The 20,068-nt window shown below is 42.0% G+C and overlaps 1 protein-coding gene across 1 annotated transcript in view; it reads right to left on the bottom strand.

Moving 5' to 3' along the window:
* Nucleotides 1–20,068, bottom strand: part of ppp1r16b (protein phosphatase 1, regulatory subunit 16B) — a 69,904-nt gene that overhangs the window by 17,628 nt on the left and 32,208 nt on the right. Inside the window, 1 exon segment of the mRNA XM_018677786.2 lies at nt 9,084–9,154. Within this exon segment, the coding sequence (XP_018533302.1) occupies nt 9,084–9,154 (71 nt within the window).

The following is a 20,068-nucleotide window of genomic DNA, read 5'->3' as shown; positions in this document are numbered from 1 at the left end:
GAGATTTGTAGCAAATTGAAACAAAATGGAGAGAACAGGGAGGAGAAGAACCGAATAAATACGTCCGTTATCTAAACCGCTTATCCTGTTAAGGATTCTGGGAAGCAGCAGCCTATCCCAGCATGCATTGTGAGGGAGACAGGAACCTGGAACATGGACAGGTCACTTACACAAGTGTTGTTCCAACGTCCAGACCCCTCTGCCAACAACCTAATCATTAAAGAACCTTTATGTGGCATTTAAATGATGGTGGCAGGAATGAAACCATTCTGGTGAATTTGATGGTGTTATCTTTCCTCCGCTCATCACTCTGTGTCTTCAGGCTGCTCACATACACTGAGATGATGCAAACAGACAAAGTGTTCTTTCTGCCTTTCTGTTTTTAAACTGATATAGAAATGTTCATCACACAAACTAAACCTGGAGCTGCTTCTCTCTTGATGCTCGATTTATTAGTTTGACTCTTTGTCAAACTCCAGATATTATTCAGCTCTTCTCAGCCGTGAAGGGTTTCTGCTCCTCTCTTTGACAGCTCCCTTCAAATTAAAGACCTTTGGGTTTTGGTCTGTTGATGACTTACTATCAGTTTAGAACCAAAATCATTCATTCTGCCATTAGATCTTCTACTGTTACTCCCTATATTCATCAGTCTTCATTAACTCATCTGCAGATGGTCCAAACCCAGCTGTAAAGATGTCGACTGGTCTAAACAGTGAGAGCACACTGCCTCAGTCCCAGCCTCTCTCCTCCTCTCACTCCTTCCCTTGCTCATTTTAGAATTCAATTTAAGACCCTGCTGATTGCTTTCAAAGCTCCTAATGGTCGGAGCCCATCTTATATCACAGGCCTTATTCTCTGGCACTCAGCTCAGAGGTCTCTTAGATCTCACAACAAATCTCTCTTGTACGTCGCACAGTCACGACTAAAGCTAAAAGGTGGCACAGCCTTTGTTGCTGCTGCTCCACTCTTGTGGACCCAAGCTGCCATTAGACATCAGATGTTCTCCTCCATGTCTGTTTTTAAATCTGAGCCACTAATCTTTCAATCTGTGGTCATGTCTATAATGCTGTGTTTGTCCCTGTAAAGCACTTTGTTCAGTTTACTGATGGAGACTGTGTTGGAGCTGTAACTAACGCATGTCTGAGGGGCTTCCATCCTGCCAGGTTGTCAGATACATTAAACATGAAGCCCAGTTACAGATTCAGTCTCTGATTACAGGATTAAACACTGAGAGTGAGGACTCACCTCTCCCACCTGTCTTTGAATCTGCCACCAAACTTTACACGCTCACCACATACAGTAAACCCCGAGAAGCAGAGAGAAGACGCAGCTTCTCTTTTATGGATTTACGTAGAGGATGAGCTGAAGTGTAATTCTCTAGAGGTTTCTAGTATCTGAGAGTCGGAGCGAGAGCAGTATAAACATGAATATAAACCAACAGGATGGAAACGCCAGGAGAGAGAGAGGGAGAGCAGATTAGACGACAGACGAAAGTCACTTTGGAAAATGCAAACAACAGCAGACTCTCCTCTTCAGCACCCAGCTGACATCATGAAGACTTTACAGTTAATGGGCCAAGAGCTGCAGTAAAGGACCAATGTATGAACAATGAAAGAGAGAAAATGTCACTTTTCTGGCAATAACTACCCTCAATATTAATGAGTATCTGTGTCAGGTGTAATCTAAGCACAGCGACCAGATGTGACTGAGGTGATTTACTGGTCGAGGCCGTCACCTCTGGTCCCCGCCGACCTTAAAACCCAGATCTCTCCTCTCAGTCACCTGTACTCCATCTCTGTCTCTGCGTTTCTACCACCTGAGAAAACCTCAGTCTGAATACAACAATAAAGAAAACTGTTAGACCACAGTGACGTAAAGAGAAAACGAGCTGCGTGCATTCTCTGGAGTTTTGTAGCTTCGACTGCCGAGGCTGCTCAGATAAGGAGTGTGGGGGGAGTACATAAATTAATATACAACACAAGAGAGGAAATGAAATTACTGCACAGATGCAGAGGGTCGATAGCAGGAAGACAGATAAGAGGTGAAATGGATGCATAGAAAAAAACAAAAGCTGACAGAGTGGAAACACAGAGAGTTACATTTCAGTTTAGAGGGAGAAAGATTTAAACCCTCAAGTCTGGAAATGTCAAAAGTTCAGCATCTTCAAAATGAATCAAAGTTAAAACATAAATCTTGAGTCTGCATCTGTTTTTCTCTAATCAGATTTAATCTGCTGTTTATATGACAGGCCCCTGAAGGAACACAGTGTCTGACCTGTGGATAACTTTAACATCTAGGTACAAGGGTTTGTATTACAAGCAGGACAGACAGATGGACGGACGGACAACCTCAAAACATAACTGGAGAAAATGCAGAACTGGAAGATGCGGCTCGTCGCCTGTAAACTGCTGCACACATCTCCATATTCAGAGAAGTCTGTTGTCGTACTCGTTGATATCTTCCTGTGCCACAGCCAGAAAAATGAAAAAAAACAAACTGATAATAACTCTCGAGCACTTTCCTTTAATGGAGGTGAAATGAGACTTGGTAACTTCTGAAAGAGGAAATAAAACATTCCTGCTCTTACAAATAAAACTTTGAATTCATATGAAACCAAACACACTCCTGCTCCAGTCACCACACTGAGGGGTCTGATACGACTAATCTTTACGTTAGTGAAGCACTTCTCTAAACTTAGGAATCCTTTCTACTTGTGTTGCTCTAATGATTTTCATTACAGATGAATCTGCATATTATTTTCTCAATAGAAAATACAGTCTTGCTTTAACTGCTCCATGTACTGTCAAACAGAGAGCTGCTAACATGAAGACAGTGTCAGACTGAAAGTGATTTTCAGGTGTGGCAGAGCGGACACTCATCGATCTCTGGCTTCAGCCAACGACGCCTGACGGTTTTTTAAAGTGGAGGGAGTTAAAGACAGTGGAGACGTCTCTGGAATATGTATATGAGGAGTGAAGTGCTGTGTGATAATAAAAGCAGACAGGCAGCGTGAAGAGAAAAGGGATTACAGGAAAGCTACAGAGGAGATTCTGGTCCCAGTCACAGAGCACACAGGAGGAGGTTCGCTTAGAGGTTTCTCTTTCTTCTGAGGCAAAGTTTTTCTCTGAAGGAATCTGCAGAGCCATGGTGTGCTCATCACATATGTTTTTATTACAGTATATATATTGAGTCACTCAGATCAGGAATGGTGTGAGTCAGAATGAGCATGAAATAACAAAGTGTCTGTGTGACTTTCTTAAGCTGCCAAAAGCAGAAGTGCTTCTCTGGACAGACGGCTTTATTTGTGTCAAATACTTCCGGTGTACTGATGTGAAAACAGCTGCAAAGAGAACAGATTCAGAGTAAAAAGCAGAGCAACGTGACTCACACATTTCCTAATTTTATCATGCATGTCCGTATGTGTGTGTGTGTGTGTGTGTATGAAGATATTAAATTCTCATGCCATGTCTTGTTACATGGAGATGGTTAAGTCAGAGAGCAAGTTATGGATTTCATTTCCTGCCTGAGTCGGGTAATTGGCAAGCTCAAAGATATAATTCAGGAAGAATGAGCAGCCTCATAAAACTGACAAGAGCAAGACTCTTAAGACACATACAAGCTTGTCAAAGGCATCCGATACACTGATGGATTAACTCACATCTAAAGCTCCAGCCTGCAGCAGCAGCATCATGACAGATGTCTTCAGAAAAACCCAAGAGACTGCAGCCTACACACCAGCTAACAACAAGGCTAATCTCCTAACCTCCTGAATAAACCCACATGCTCCATCCCACCTTTTAGCTGACTGCTGGGCTAATCTCTGAGCTGTTCCTCTGGGGATAAAAACAGATATTTGCACCCACAGGCTGGTTACCAAACTAAACTCCCAGCCCTCCTCTGTGGATCTGCTGTGTACCACCTCCATCCCCTCCCGTCCTGGCAACAAGACAATGAAGCAAGCAGGGAAATAATGTGCCTTTCATGAAAACTATTCACACACAAGGACGGGAGAGTGGTACGGGACAAAGGCCCAGATTATGTCTGTGTGGCTGGAAAACAACAGCCACAGTCTCACTGGGATCCGTCAGTGGGCTGAGAGCACCGTGGCTCCGGCTGAGGAGCAAAGTGACAGAGGAAATAAGGCCGAGGTTTTTGACTGAGGAAGGTTTGGTGCCAGGAGGTGACAGAGCTGGAACTGAAACTGAAACACTGAGGGGTTAAAGAGAGCGAGACGAGGACCAGGTGTCTCAGAGTGCAGCTGAGACTGCGGGAGCTTAGAGGTTAAAAGAGGCTTTACACTTTACTGGAGCTGAAGGGAGCGATGCAAATCATGAAGAGTGAAGAGGTCTGAGTGAAGGAAGCTCAGGTGCCACGTTCAGCTGTTGGGAATTAGACCTAAAAGGCTAAATGAATTGAATCTGGGCTGTGACAAGCAGCTGGTGGAGCACGGTGTGTTCCCTCCATTATTATTTCCTCTGGTTTTTCACATAGTGTCTAACGGGGCACCAACACTGAATCATACCTCTGAAAAATAATCAAAAGCATATTAATAAGAAAAGGTACAGGTGCACAGAGTGAATAGACTGACAGTTCCCCTGGTAATTACTGAATGTTGGGGATCTATGTGTGAGAACATGGCGCTCAGAAGCAGCAAGTCTGAGTCCTCAAAGCCTGAAGTAATGAAGAGCTGAATGACTGATGAAAGGTCTGGAGTGACACAGGAGTGCAGACTCACAACTTCACAGCTCCACACGATCAAACCGTGCAGATGATCATTACAGCACGAGTTAAAAGCCTCAGTCATCCCTGCATTAATATTTGAGTGGCTGAATGACTGCACTCAGTGTTTTTAAATGTGACTCCAGCAGCCTTGTTGATGTTCTGGTCCGGCCACACCAGGGGGTTGTTGCTGAAGCAAAACACAAGAGTTCAGAGAGAGCAGCTGTGATTCGACCAAATGTGGGACAACACGAGGCAGGTGTGTTTGGAGGGAGATCGTCTCAGAGGATGTTCAGACCAAAAATATCTACAGAACCTGAACGAAGCCTGAAGTCACATCTCTCAGGACGAAATCATCAAATTCAAAGAAAAAGAAAAAGGACTTAATGAAAACTTGGTTCCCACATGTAGAATCCACGGCCAACTGAGCTGTTGGTACGAACAGTGTCTGATTTGTGCATATTAAATACAAACGTTTTAAATGCAAAAGCGTAGGTTTGGTTTGAGAAGCGGTCAGGATGTATTTTGCATCTTTACCACACAGATCTCTTCTTTTTCACTGATGGTCATGATTCTGTCTGTTCAGATAAAAAACAGGACTTTGAGAAGTGAGGGACAGTTTTCCTCCCTCCGTACTGAAGGTTGCTGTAAAGTGTGGTGGTAACTGTCTGAGCACCAGTCACCTCGGAGCTGCTGTGGCCTTCTGGGAGAGAACACAGATGATGTGTTAAAAAATACATCCCTGTGTTGAAGAAGAGAAAAAGCTTCATGATCCAGGAGGAGTTAGATGAGAGGATGAATTTATTTTCGTAATGTGTTGTGTTGTTCAGACTGAAGCTTCATCACTGAGCTCTCAGTAATAAAACACTTTTCAAGGCTTGTTCAGGGTCTAAAACAGCAAAGAGCAGGTAGTAAAGGCTTTAATACACTTGACACTAACAAGGTGTTGCCCTCAGATGAGAAGAAGTAACGATGTGAAGAACAAAAAAAAGCTTGAGTGAAGTGAAGTGGCTGCACTCGACAAATTGTTTGCTTTGGAAAGTTACAATTGTTGAACACTGAGGATTCATCAAGCACTTCATGAGAAGCATTCTGGGCCTTTATTTAAAATCTCTGAAGAGTTATTTCACCATCATGTCAGTGACTGTGAGGTAAACAGTTTAACTACAGATTAAACACGTTTCCAACGCCGACGCACGTTTCACCACAAATACTGAGCCACAGCAGCCTCACTGAAAGGACGAGGCTAATAACAGTCTGAGCACAGCCCTGTACACACACACACACACACACACACACACACACACACACACACACACACACACACACACACGTACAGCCGAACAAAAGGACTCACATCATCCCAACATGATCCAGCCGACAAACTGAAGCTGCCCAGGTGCTTTCATGAAGGGCTGACACAGGAAATACTGAGGTGTATATAGGTGTGTGTGTGTGTGTGTGTGTGTGTGTGTGTGTGTGTGTGTGTGTGTGTGTGTGTGTGTGTTCTGGCATACACTGTGCTCCTGCAAAGCCATTTATTGATTAATGTCTCATCTCAGTGAGGTGAAACCAGCCCTGGATGGTATGACATCTCATTTAGAGAAACATCACCACCACTTTCTGTCATTTATCTCGCCCTCTGCCACATAGTGTGTGTGTGTGTGTGTGTGTGTGTGTGTGTGTGTGTATGAAACACACACTCATCTCTTTTCTCAATACCTATATTTCTGTCTGTCCTTCATCCAGCTTCTGGCAGCGATGCAGTATTTGTGTACATTTATGTCTTCCCCATGTATGTTTCTCTATTATGTGCCTACCTGCCTGTGTGTGTGTGTGTGTGTGTGTGTGTGTGTGTGATGGTATGTGTCGAACTGTAGCACAAGTGAAAAGGTCTCATCTTGAAGACTCTGTGCAGGCTGACCCATCCAAATAGCCGATTATTGACACACACACACACACACACACTCAAAGACAAAAGGTCAATCTGATCTCTTGGCAGCCGACGGCACACAGCTTTAAAAACACCAGCCACTCCGGTGGTGACTGATGGACTTCAATTTTCTCTTCCCCCTGCTCATTTCTCTGCCTCCCAGCAGGAGCCTGAATATTAGGCTGAGAGGGAAAGAGAAAGAGAGGCGGCTGAGTTAGCTGAGGCAGAGCGAAAAGACCGTCGCAGGTACAGTACGACTGTAGAGAGAGGAGAGAGCAGGCAGGAAGCATCAGAGGCAGAGAAGAAACAGCTGATAAATGAGCATCACGTCCTTTGAAAGATGAGGAGAAAGCACATCCACATTTGTTTTATTTCACATTAAAATGTGACTCGTGGGTTCAGAGAACCTGCTGTGTTTCACACTGCAAACCAGAACCTGGAGACAAGGTTAGGACAGAAATAAGCTTCAGAGTCGACTCTGTGTGCGACAGACCAACGTTTGTGTTTATCGTTGGTCTGTTTTTCTCTCACCTGTAAGAGGTGAACCTGCTGCTTCTTTTGAGTGTTTTCATGATCCATTATTAACACAGAACGCTGTGATTTGGATGCGGTGAAAGTTTTGATTATCATGGCAGTAATGGCTCTAATTAACAAGTGAAAATAGGCCTGATCTCTTCTATCAGTTCTCTACATCAGAATGGACTAATCTCCTAAATACTGAACTCATTTCCTCACTATTAAAAATCATTCTTTCAGTGTCAGAGAATTTCAGCACTCTTCTGCACAGGGCCTTTAATTCCTGCCCCTGCAAACTAATTACACCAGGACGTGATTTAATTATGTTTCAACACAGAGACGAGATGGTGAAGTAAGACTTGACTAATAAAAGTTTTAAAAGAAGATACTTGTGACATTTTATTGCTCCGTGAAAAGACCAGAGGCAAAACAAGGAGATGGAACATCTGACAACAACAGAATAAACTCAATAATGTATTACACAGTCTGAAAGGGAAGGTCAGGCTCCTTTTGAAAAATCTTTTACGTCTTGTATAATGTTGAAATTGAACAACAGTCTTGAAGAGGAAAAGTAGATTTGTGCTACATAAATCACAATGATACAGAAAATGAGTCCATTTTGCTGTTATCCTTTTTCCTAGAAAGCCACAATATCACATTTATCAGAATAAAAGCAGATATTTTTTAAAATGGCAGATTCAACAAGACTGAGTTTCTGTTCACATTGGAAACATTTAAGTTGTCGCTCAGATAAAGAGAAGAGGACAAAACCACTGTGCTGCACAGGTCGTTAGATATGTGGTGCATGTCTCACTTAGCTCCATTAGGAGATTATAATTGAACTTAAATTGGCTTCAACATCTGAATTTAAGTAAAAGTCCATTTAGGATGATGCATTATGCACAAGGTTTCCTGACAATTACTGATTACATTACTTTAACTTCCTTTAGCCCACAGGAAGCCAGACGCTCTGTGACTCAGGAGAAAAACCAACAGGAAGAGAAAATATCCTCACGTATGTTTTCAGTCTTATTTATTTAAATTATCTAACCAAAGAAAGACAGTCTGCTGTCATATAGTCCTCATATTACAGGCTAAGTTTTCTATATCTAAATCTTTGCTATAACACAGATTTATCATAGAATAATTGATTCAAAAGAAATGATACAACAAATGCAGAGTGTCAGATTTAACCCTCAAACACACCCCTCAGGTCTTTAGGAACGGTCTCACCTCACTACATCATTTTAATTAGTTATGGCTGCACTTAGTGATTTTTTTTGGCCACTTGGGGGCAGTGGAAACAAGTTGTGAACGCAACATTGACGCATGATCACTTTTTAAGCAAACAGCTGCTTATTTCCACATCCAGCAACATTATGACTGATCTGGTGTTTCTGATCACCTGCTGAATTCAAGTCCAATAATCAATCTCCTTTTCACACTGTTGTTGGTGTCAGTGTTATCTGATACAAACATGTTTCTTTAAATCATATAAAGCTTTGATTGATGTTTGTCTTTTGGTAAATGGATAATTTTATTACTTTTATCTTAAGCACTTCATAATTATGCTTCTCACTCACTCTGATGTTACACAAGGAACTGACCTGACCATCGGGAGAAATCTGGGATTCAGTGTCTTGCTCGAGGACACTTTAGGACGTCAGCAGAAAACGTCGGGGATCAAACTGTGAACCCTGGGATTAGTGGACGACCTGCTCTACCTCTGGGTGTTAACAGAAGGCATCTTGCTGCATTTTTGATGATTGACATGAGACTAACAATCTCTCATTTACATCCCTGTCTTTTTCAGTTTGAGACACAGACTTGTCCTCAGCTCCAGTTTAAAGGGAGAATCGTGGCTGAGATCACATCAGAGAGCTGCAGCAGAGCAGAGAGAGTCAGATAATCTTACCTGATGCAGAGCGGTGAGACCATCTTCATTGCAGAGGTCTGGACTCACATTGTTCTTCAGCAGGTAACGCACTGGTGGAAAGAGAGATGGAGAAATATAAATGAAGGTTGAAGTCTCACATAACAAGAAATATTTCTATTCAAACCCTGGATTTCCTTCGGTTGGTTTGAATACCTGAAATCCTTTTTACAAATTAAACCAGATTTAGAGGTCTCCATTCGCTGCATGCTTCACTTGCTCTAATAAAAAAACCTATTTGGTGGCTGAGAATTGAAAAAATTTCAGTTTGCTGTCTAAAGAGACACATGCAGCCGTATGATACGGCTGTTCAGTTATAATCAATGTTTCAGAGAATACAGACGTTCCAGCTGCTGCAAACAAAACAATAGATGCAGGGTGAAAGCATGAAGAGATTCAATTCAACCCAATTCCTCTTAATTGTTCCCACAGGCTGCAGGTGCAGCTCAACTTGACCTTTTGTTACCCAGTGACATCACCGATCAATCTGTGATCCGTTAATCATGCGACATCATTGCGCTTCATCCCTGCACCAATCTCTCAAATTATCCGCCCTGCCCGGACGTTACCCAACCGACCTTGGAAATATGGATGAATGATGGGTGAGGGGGTGAGGGGGTGAGGAGAGGGAGGGAGGGTGATGTAATGACGCTTGGGATTACACTGTTTGTCTGTCTCATGGTCCAAACAGATAAAACCCTCGGCCCAGACCCTAATTCACAAAATCTGAGTGATGGCAGTTTGCACACTGGACAGCTGCCTGACTGCTGGAACTGCTAACGCTGCCGGCCTGAGCAGGAAGTGGCCGTGGCAGAGCTCCTCTCTACGTCATCGTTATCCCTTGTTTTTGGGAGTGCTGCCATCTGCCTTTATTGCACTGAGACAACGACAACAACAACAACAACAACAGCACAGAGCTGGTGGGTGAATCAGGTTATGACGACGAGCAGTGAAGAGATGATAATTATCACATCTGTCTCTTAGACTGACACAAAGGTACAGTGTGTTATAAAGATATAAACACACACCTGTAGGTTCATGCAGCTGGATAAACGTGATGAAGTGCAGTGTCAGACACAGATGGAGGTAAAGGTGTCAGCGTTTCCTTAATAAAAACCTGAAACACTGTAAACTGCTGCATTAGCCTGTACCCTCATCGTCCAGGTGTCTTCCACCTTTACCACAACACCACTGTGTGTTTACCTTGTTGTTAGGATAATATTAAAGTGAATAAAAACACAGATGAAATGATATTTGGTCCGACACACATGCAGAGGATGAGGACTGTCCTCTCAGCCCTGAGCAGAGCCTGCAGTCTTTGTCTCAGGCTGCGAACGGCGCCAACAACCACAATCAGTAAAGTAGGGCAGCCTGTGTGTGTCCTGACACACTGTCTACACACACACAGCCTGTACAGCCCAATAACCAGTTAGTCGATCAACAGATAAATTAAATGCAGCTATTTTGATAATTGATTTATTGTTAATAGTAGCTGAAATACCAAACATTAACCAGTTCCAGCTCATCGTTTGGGAGGATTTTCTGTTTCCAGAACATGGTGATGAGCCTTTTTTCATTTTATAGAGCAGCTGATTAAATCAGGAAATGAATCAGCAGATTAACTGGTAGTAGATTAGTAGCAGCGTTTCAGCTCCAGTGCTCTGTCTGTGTCTACATACTGTATGATGCGTTCAGGAACATAAAAGGATGCTGGTACATGCACATACATATGAAGTATGACACTGTGATAATCTGTATTATTCATCTGTAAGGCTCTTTGCACCTCACGCAGCTCTGGGCACCTTTAATACGAGACAGTCAGCAGCAGATGGAGAGCAGCTACTTTGCACCTGCCGCAGAAATCCAAAGTTAAAAACAGTTCGAGCTCCCAGAGGAGAGCCTGGGATATGAACTGCAGTTTTATGTGACAGCTAATAAAGACAAGGGAGGAAGGGTATGCTGGAGAGGCAGGTCATGACAACAAGATGAACACAAATGAAATCAGTGGAGTGCTTGGTGTTTATGCACAGTGGCTGTGTTGAAGGAGTTTCCTTTAACTCAGGGTTAAATGGGCGTGCTGCTCCAATGAGGGCAATTTGCTCATGAAGAAAACACAGAGTGCTGAGCACAATGAGGCTGGAGGAGTGTTTCTTCTACAGGAAAGGAGAATAATGGAAGTGCAGTCATTGCCAGCCTAACTCTATTACATCTTTCCAGAGTCTATATGAGCCTATTAGACGTCCAATAAGCATCACTGTCAACAAACATCTCGCTGTGATGTTTCATTTTGCCACAACATTTTCAGCATTTTCACTGTCATCTAACGCAGGAGCTCAGCAGCAGCCACAGCTCCAACATCAGCTGTCTTTAAGATCCAAGGCCACCAAATCAAAACCAGACAAAATGAACCGAACACTGACGGCGCGCTGTTCATCAACTCCTGAAAGAAGCAGCAGAGGTGAAAACTGGACAATTACAATGAGAGCTGAGAGAACTGGACCCAAGGCTGCACAGCTCAGTCTGCCTGCATTAAAAAAGCATCTCTGCTTTATACACAACATGTGTCAGAGGAAATACAGCAGTATCAGTACAGCTGTTACAGCTACAGCTTTTCTCTCAGGTCATGTTTACCTGCCTGAGGAGATTCTAATTGAATTTAAAGTGGTTTGAAAACTGCTTTTAAATAAAAGTATTTAGGAGGAGCACAGGGCTTCGTGTAACTGACTCAGTTCCATCCATTTACCTTTGCCCAGAGGAAACTGCTGGAGTCACCTTTTCACTCTCATGGTTTATGACTGTATTTCTCTGCTGCGTGAAGAAAAGCTGCAATCAACAAACAGGTTTATAGAACTACGACGTATTTCAAGACATGTTCTTCAGTCAGGTTTATTTAACCTTCAGCTCCACTGCATGATGATGTTTTATGTCACAGCAGTACGACGAAGCAGCTATATAACCATGCAGACATCCCTGCTATGTAGCAAATGAAGCGATAAATGAATGCTGACAAATACATTATGTGTCTTCTCTGATTCTTAAGGCCAAGGAGGAGAAAAATCAACAGGATTTAAACTGCCAAAGCAGAACTCTGCCAAAGTGTCGAGGCCAAATTCTCGAGTATGTAAAATAATTAGAACGGGGCTGAAGAGGTGTTCAGGAGATTACAGTGATGACAAAGCCAGAAAAGCTGTGCTGGCATCACTTCTGTTTTTTCTCTTACTGTTTAAGGGAAGACAAAGCCTCGAATCCGAGAGGAACATTGACAAATCCAGATGCATTCAGGATCAATGTAATGGTCAGTAATAAGCATCTAACGAGACAGACACTCGACCAATACAGAGCTTCAACACGACCACCTGGTTAAATAAACAAAATATTTAGAGCTTCTTTATTTGTTTCATATTGTTGATCAAATAAAACAAGTGGACAAGTTCTACAACAGCTCAGAGGAAGACACATCCTCGACAACATGTATACACATGCTCATGTTTGCCATCAGACGAGCACGTTGAAGGCAACATATCACCACACAGTGTGCACACAGACAGATCCATCATTAGTCCAGATGCATCCTGCCAACACTTCCACTGTTTCCCCTGATGGTATGTGCCTGAGGATGTAAAGAAGAAAACTCTTCTACTCCACCTGTCGGAGTCGAGAGGCTGGACGTGTCTGACACGATGCACCCAGATCTTTTGGAGAATGTGAAGTGGAGACAACAGATGTTTTCATACACATGATGAACACATGCTGCAGCTCAGCACACTGTACGATGCACCAAAACACTCCTCTTATTCCTATTGTTACAACTGTGTATTTTTAGCCAAGAAATATTCATCCTGAAAAACACTGATTATACGTTGGAAACATCAGTTAATGTCAGGTTTGATTCAAAACTTGTCACAGAATCATTTTCTGAGCAGAGCAGGCCTGTCGAGCCGTTCCAAAACAACGAGAACTAAAACAAAAGAAACGGATTAAACATTGTGTTTCTCTGCTCTAATGTGAGCTGCATGTCAGCCTAACTAGTGTTGTAGCTACAGCAGCAGTCCCCAGAGGACGTCAACGCAAAATAAAGAGGACATGATGAAACAACGTTAAGACAAAGAACAACTCAACAAGTGTTGGCAGTATTAGCACAGCAGGGGTTCAGTGAAAGTTAAACTTTGAATCCATCTGACATCTCACTAATGCAAAACTGCACAAATAATCTCTGGAAGACATGACTGTGAATAAAGCAAAAATTCAATTTTCCAACAGCTCCGACACCCTGATCAGATAACAGAAAACCAATTTCTGTTGCATTCAGCTTGAACAAAACTATATTTTAGCATGACTGAAAACAATCCAGAGGCTGGCAGTGTCATGATAAATAATACAGTGGCGTGAAAATAAAAAAAATCAGGGTGAGTGACAGAGTCTGCAGAAACGCCAGCAGTAGATAAACATTACCCTGTCACTGCTCACTTCCCCTGCTCTAACACCCCACTATTAATCTCTATTAAACACAGACTGGTGTTACATACACATGCAGTGCTGCAGTATGGGCAGGTATGTGAGCATACATCACGACACAATTACAGTTGGAAGCAGCTCTGAGATTAGAAATCATTGTGTGCATTTCATCTCATTCACGTGGGAGCCCCTCCTGTGTGTGTGTGTGTGTGTGTGTGTGTAGGTTTTTCCTCTGCATGAGCATATTTGCCATGCACACAGCGATGTATAAACACATCCTTTTTCCTATTGTTTGGGTGTGGAAAAGCAACCAGGAGGTGACAGTTGTCTGACGGCGTCTGTCAGAGGAGGAAAGCTCTGCCTGCTCCTCAGGCTGGAAACTCTACATTTTCAAATATCTAATGGAAACCAGTGTGAGATTAACAAACGCACACACGCGCAGCACAGACACACTCACCGCCACCAAACAGCCTGAGATCTGATTGGATTTTAGGCAGTCATGCACCAAAATATATGCATTGGTGCTGAATTGCTTTCTCTGTGTGAAATGGTGGCCACTGATGCATTAGTTAAGATGAAATGGATTTGAGTTATGATGCGTGATGCGTCTGGTGATGTGAAGAGAAGAGCAAGACAGAGAGATGTGGAAACAGCTAGAGGAAAAACACACTTTCATATAGTTGTGTTCTCAATATTTATGAATGTTTCTATTGCTCTGTTTTGCTTCTACTCTCTTTTAATACATATTTCATGTTGTCATTTGTTGTTTGATTTTTTCTTCCAAGCCTGGGTGCAATATTTGGTCTTTGTGTTGAGTCTTTGGTCTGTCTGGACCAATCTGTGTAAACAGTGTTCAATAAAGTGCTTATGAAATTCAAATGATGTACCCTTTATGTAATATTCTGTGGTTCTGATACGGAGCTGGAGTGTGTGTGAGCAGAGCATAAAATGTGGCTCATTTATAACATCCTATATAAAACCAGTCACAATACAAATGCATCAATACTGAGGCGACTTCAGATTCATGTTGTCTGTTGACCTGAAATCATCGTTTTTAATCTTTTAAAACAGAGAGGAGTGAGCGGACACCGTCACCAGTGATGAAACTTAGTGCATTTCTGATTTCTTGTTACACCACTTTGTGTCAGTGCAGCATCCAGTCTGCCCTCAGTCCAACATGAGAGGATGACGATGTCGCTAACGTCTCGTCATGTAAACAAAACTATACCTGAAGCTCTTGGTCAGTAAACAGCTGTTAATGCTAACCTGTAGCGACAGTAAAACTTTACATGTAGCACCTCTTCAGTCACATCTAAAACAGGTGATTTGTAACTCATTCGTTATAATGAAATAGTCCAAACACAGTCCCATCCTGCTGACAGAAAGCTGACTCAAACATTTAGTCTTTTAAAAAGAAAAAAAACAAAAGAGCAACATTAACATTAAAAACTGCAAAAAAACAAAATCCTTTTAGGAGGTTTAAAATAATGAACAAAATATAATTACCAGATAACTTTCTGGACACATTAGTGAGGGGTATTAACAGGAGAGACAAATTAATGTCAAAACCTCATACATGGGACTTTAGAATTACAACTATGAACATTATTAAAATAACAATTAGCAGCATTAGTCAGCTTTAACAGTTTAAACAGCAAAACAAACCACCTGCATGAAAACTGCGCACAACTTCAGTTATTTTTATTATCGATGAACTAATTCTACTAAATGTCAGAGGACAGTGATAAACACAAACCACAGTTTCCAAAAGCTCAAGCTGACATCTTCAGATTGTTTGATCAGCAGTCCAAAACAAAACGTAAAGATATTTAATTTAGAGAAGTGGGAATCTTCACCTCTGTGAAGCTGGAACCAGAAAAATTAAAACACTTAATCCTGCATGTCGCATGATGTAGCTTCTTTACTTCTTTACTTTTATTTTCCCCAGTGTGTGTGAGTTTTATGATACAAAGAAAAACGGGATCTTAAAGGATAAATAATACAAATTGTAAAGGGAAATGTGGGACAGACAGACAGACGCTGCAGTACTCGTGGATGCAGAGAAAAAGGAGGAAAGTGAAACAGAGTTGGAGCTGGCGAGACACAGCACAGCGTGATTCCTATCTGTCTGCCCGAGCAAACACACACACAAATGCAAAAATCTTTAGAAGCAATCGGTCACATCGAAGGGTCACCATGGTGATTATCTACCACCACACGAGCCAGTGACACAATGCTGCAGAAATCTCATGCACGTCTTCCTGGGCAGGTCCCATAAATTCCCAGTGAGGGAGGAGGTGGAGCTGGACGAGATGCTTCCCAAAAGATAAAAGTTACATTAACAAACAGCAGCACGGGAAGAGAAACACACCCTTCCTTCCTGTTATCTTACACTGCCTCCACAATGCCGTGTGTGTGTGTGTGTGTGTGTGCAGGCGTGTGTTCGATTGTGTGCTGGAGATGGAGACAAATCCCAAGTGAAAAAAAACTTTTTTAGGTCATAACATTCCTGAACGCTGATTATTGATGAGAAGTTTTTCAAAGAATTCACTGACTTTTTCTTGGCGCTGGATGAGGATCTCTCAGAGAGTTCATGTTAGGATTCATCTTTAACATAACTGATGAAGAAGCCTCAGATCACTGCACATTGCATCCTCTGATCTGTGAGATCAGTTAAAGTTCAAAGTCTGTTAAAACATGAAGCTGACATACAACATGAACAGTGCATGTGACACCTCTGTCATGAGGAGGAATATTTAGTTTGGGAGCGGAGTTGTCCAGTACAGTTAACAGCACGGATGCTTTTCTTGTCACGGTTTCGCTCAGGATGCTGACTCATACTGATCCTCCTCAGGCTCATATCTCACAGCCAATGATCACTGATAAGGTGGAATAGCCAGTGAAGTGAGGATCAAGTAAAGATTGTGATATGAGAGGGGCTGTGTGAGTTCAGATGGAGGATGAGTCCAAGTGGAGAATTGATTTTCCTTCCAGAGTATCTCTCTCTTTGCCACGCTGAAGAGGTAAATATTTGTTGTGCAGCAATAAAAGCTCTAATAGCTCTAATCCCTTAAACCACAGACTAACTGATGCCTGTGACTGAATGTGAATGGATTCTATCAAATGGCTAAAATGTCTATGGTTTATAATCCCCCTGAAACAGAGGCAGGGCAGATTCTAACACACTGACCTGAGCTGGTTTAAAACATTTTAAGATGATTTCAGTGAAACACAGAGACGAGGCTGCTCACAATGTAACTTCTAAGAGGAAAAACTTATTGATGTTGTATGTGAAAGAAATCACAAACTCCAGAGAGTTATCAGTCTCCCTCAGCTCTACACACGTTTGAAGATTTTACGGTTTCAGTTTTCTCTAGTCTCATCTCTCATAGCTTCATTTCCAGCTGCAGCAGACAGATGTTTGCAGCAAAAAGTTATGACACCCGCCCAAACAACAACAGACAAAGTCTGCAAGTAGCTGGTGAACATATCTGATCAGTCAGTCAGCTGAGGAGCCAGAGATTTCCCTCAGAAGTTGGTGGAGACCAAAAATAGAACCAGTAGAGAGCGAATATTGTAAAAAGGAAACTGTTTGCTGTATCAGCTTATAAAGGGATGTTAGTGTGGTGCTCACTGCTTGTTTCTGCAGCCATGAAGCTATTCTAAGTTTAAACCCATTCTGACCGGTCTATAAATAATGATTATACATTTTAGTTCACTTAAAATTAACAAAACTTATCTACATTCATTATGTCAGTGATAAAAAATTCATTTCTCTAAATTCTCCTGTGATGTTTTTATGATGAGGTTAAACTGTGTCTCTTCTCAGCGTTTTACATGTGCTGATTTAAAGGTCACTCTCTTATCTGAACATTTCTCATTCAACTCGCAGCGCTGAGGCAATTGACAGAAATATTTCTAGTATTCATTTCTGTCATCATTAGGTTTTTCTATGAACCCATTTCATTCATTTTTTCACTAATTTACTGCAAATGGAAAAAGGATGATATCGCACACATACTCATCAGTGCACATCAGCTCCACAAATGAGAGTCTTTCATCCGAGAACAACCAAAGAGGCCTAAACATAAAAACAAAAAAGGAATATAATTCAGTTCCAAACGCTCCTGTCTTCTCGTCTTCTCTGTCTTTGTGTCGCCTGAGCAGAAAGAAGGCCACTTGGCACGTCCATAAGTAGCAGCTAAATGACATTGGTTTTAGTAGGACATTGTGAGAGAGGTTCATTGATATAATTAGTATTCCGCTGTGTGTTATAATTATCCTCCACATGATGAGCTATTAAGGGACTTTAATTGTATGTTACGCTGCTTTAACAGATGTAGTTAGATAGCACAGTAGGAAAGGCAAAAGGAAGGCACAACAGAGTTGTAGATTAGGATGCAGCAGGTGTTTTCTGGGTGACCGTGAGTAAATGAAGCACTGGAGGAGAATCAACATACTCTAAAGATCTCAGGTTTTGATTTGGAAAGATGACTGGTATTCAGTCTGAGAACTCGACGGAGTTAAGGCGGTCTTAATAACATAATTAACAGACAAATCCATCAGGTGGCCCCTGACTTTGGACAAATCCCAGACGCTGTTTTGTGCTTCACAAATGTTATCTGGCACCCTGAGGAAATAAAGCTCATATCAAAACAAACACACATCAGATTAACTCAAAGTCCATAAACCCCACCTCAAATAACGAAGCCTTTTCACAGTTTACTTCCACATGCCACCGCCAACAGCATCAGGCTCTCTTTTCAGCTTTTCAGTCTATTAATGCACATTCCAACTAGTTAGAGAGAGACACTGATCACTGGTTAGCACGCTAATATCTGCTAGTAACACTAAACACAATGATGGGAGTGTCATTAACTTTGACCAGATTTCATGACCATCCATCCAATAGCTGTTGAGATATTTCAGTATGGACCAAAGCTGGAGAATAACTATCAGACTGACTTCTATACTTGACACAGTAATGTGGCAAAAATTACATATATCAAGAAAAATATTCAAAAGATGATCATTGACTGTGGCAGACTTCCTATGATGCACTGAGCCCAGGAACCAAAGCAGACCTCATAATCAGTCTCATCAGTGCAGACTCACATCACATCAGATGGAAGAAAAAATCATCTAAAAACAGAAAATTACCAAACATTTCAGTTAATACTCCTCCTGAGTTATACAGGAAACCCTGTGTAGACCTACACACACTATTTCATTTAGAAAGTAGTGCTCAGTCTGGACTTGATGATCTACATGAGTGGAAAAAAGAAAAATTCTCAGTAATTCTGTGGATTATGGAGCCGTGCCCTGACCAATCAGATCCCGCATGTTCACTAAACGGCATCACAATATCAGGCTTTTACTAATTATAGTAAAACAGAGGGAGGGATCAAACATAAGACACAAATGAGTCACTGCTCAGTGTTAAGGTCTGCTCACACCAGAGACTGATCTGATGTAGCTAGCAGGCTAACCGCTAACCGCTTAGGGGAAGTCCAGTCCTTCTATTTTCCCTCCACTGTTCTCTCCTAGAGGAAAAGCTGCAAACAGCCAGTTAGCAAACTTGTTAGCATAGCTCTGTCTCTACAGGGACAATAAGCTGACACAGTTTGTTCAAGAGAAGCGTCTACAAACCAGTTCTCTACTGTGGAACAGTGTTTACAGTTTTACAGTTTGTAACTGATCAATCAAAGGTCAAAGTTTACCAAAAACCGAGTGTGAAAAAATAGCATGGATTTACTTTGTGCTGAATAACTGCATTTTCTATTTTAAATGCTACAGTGAGCGGGACTTTATTTTTCTCAAGAAAAACTGACACAGTTCATTTTACTTCTTCCGATGTGTCTCTGTGCACAAATTTGGAAATTATGTTTGCAGTAAAGGAATCTGAGGCTTAAAGGCAGGTCTATTTCTGGCCTCGCTGTCTGCTTTGATCGACAGCTCCTCAGGCTGTAAAAAGCTGCAGTGGTTGCCATTTGTTCATCCCAGCTCAGCTCCACTTCACAGCCCCCATTTGGATTTTATGGCTTCAGTAATAACTGGTAAAGACAGCGGGGAGTCGAGTTTGCTTAGAATGGGGTATTTCATCAAATCTGAATCTGGTATCCAACCTGCTCTCAGAGCCTCGGTTCTCTCTTGGTCGTTCATCTTCATCATATATAAGTTTGGTCTGAGAGCTGTAATTCTGGCACCTGCTTCATAACATCTCTTCAGGTTAATCAAAACACTTCAAGCTTTAGACTCCGTCTCTGCATTAACTACATCCTCAACACGTACAGTTAAGAGGTCACTCACTGTGCTTCTAGAGTTATTATTATTGGTCTGTGTGTTGTTAATGAGGCTGCCCCTGTTTGGTTTGGAGAGGCCTAATCCTCACTGGATAATCCTGAATCCTATTGCAGGATTTATGGTGGAGGGCTGTTCATTCACTGCGAGGGAGGAGGCAGGTGGAGAGACACTGGAAGATTTTAGGAGCTGGTTCAGAAAGAGTGGGGGAG

The sequence above is a fragment of the Lates calcarifer genome, linkage group LG9 (assembly GCF_001640805.2).
Source record: "Lates calcarifer isolate ASB-BC8 linkage group LG9, TLL_Latcal_v3, whole genome shotgun sequence".
In the NCBI taxonomy this organism is placed as follows: domain Eukaryota; kingdom Metazoa; phylum Chordata; class Actinopteri; family Centropomidae; genus Lates; species Lates calcarifer.
The sequence above is the reverse complement of the archived record's forward strand: the minus strand, read 5'-3'. Positions and strand labels throughout refer to the sequence as shown.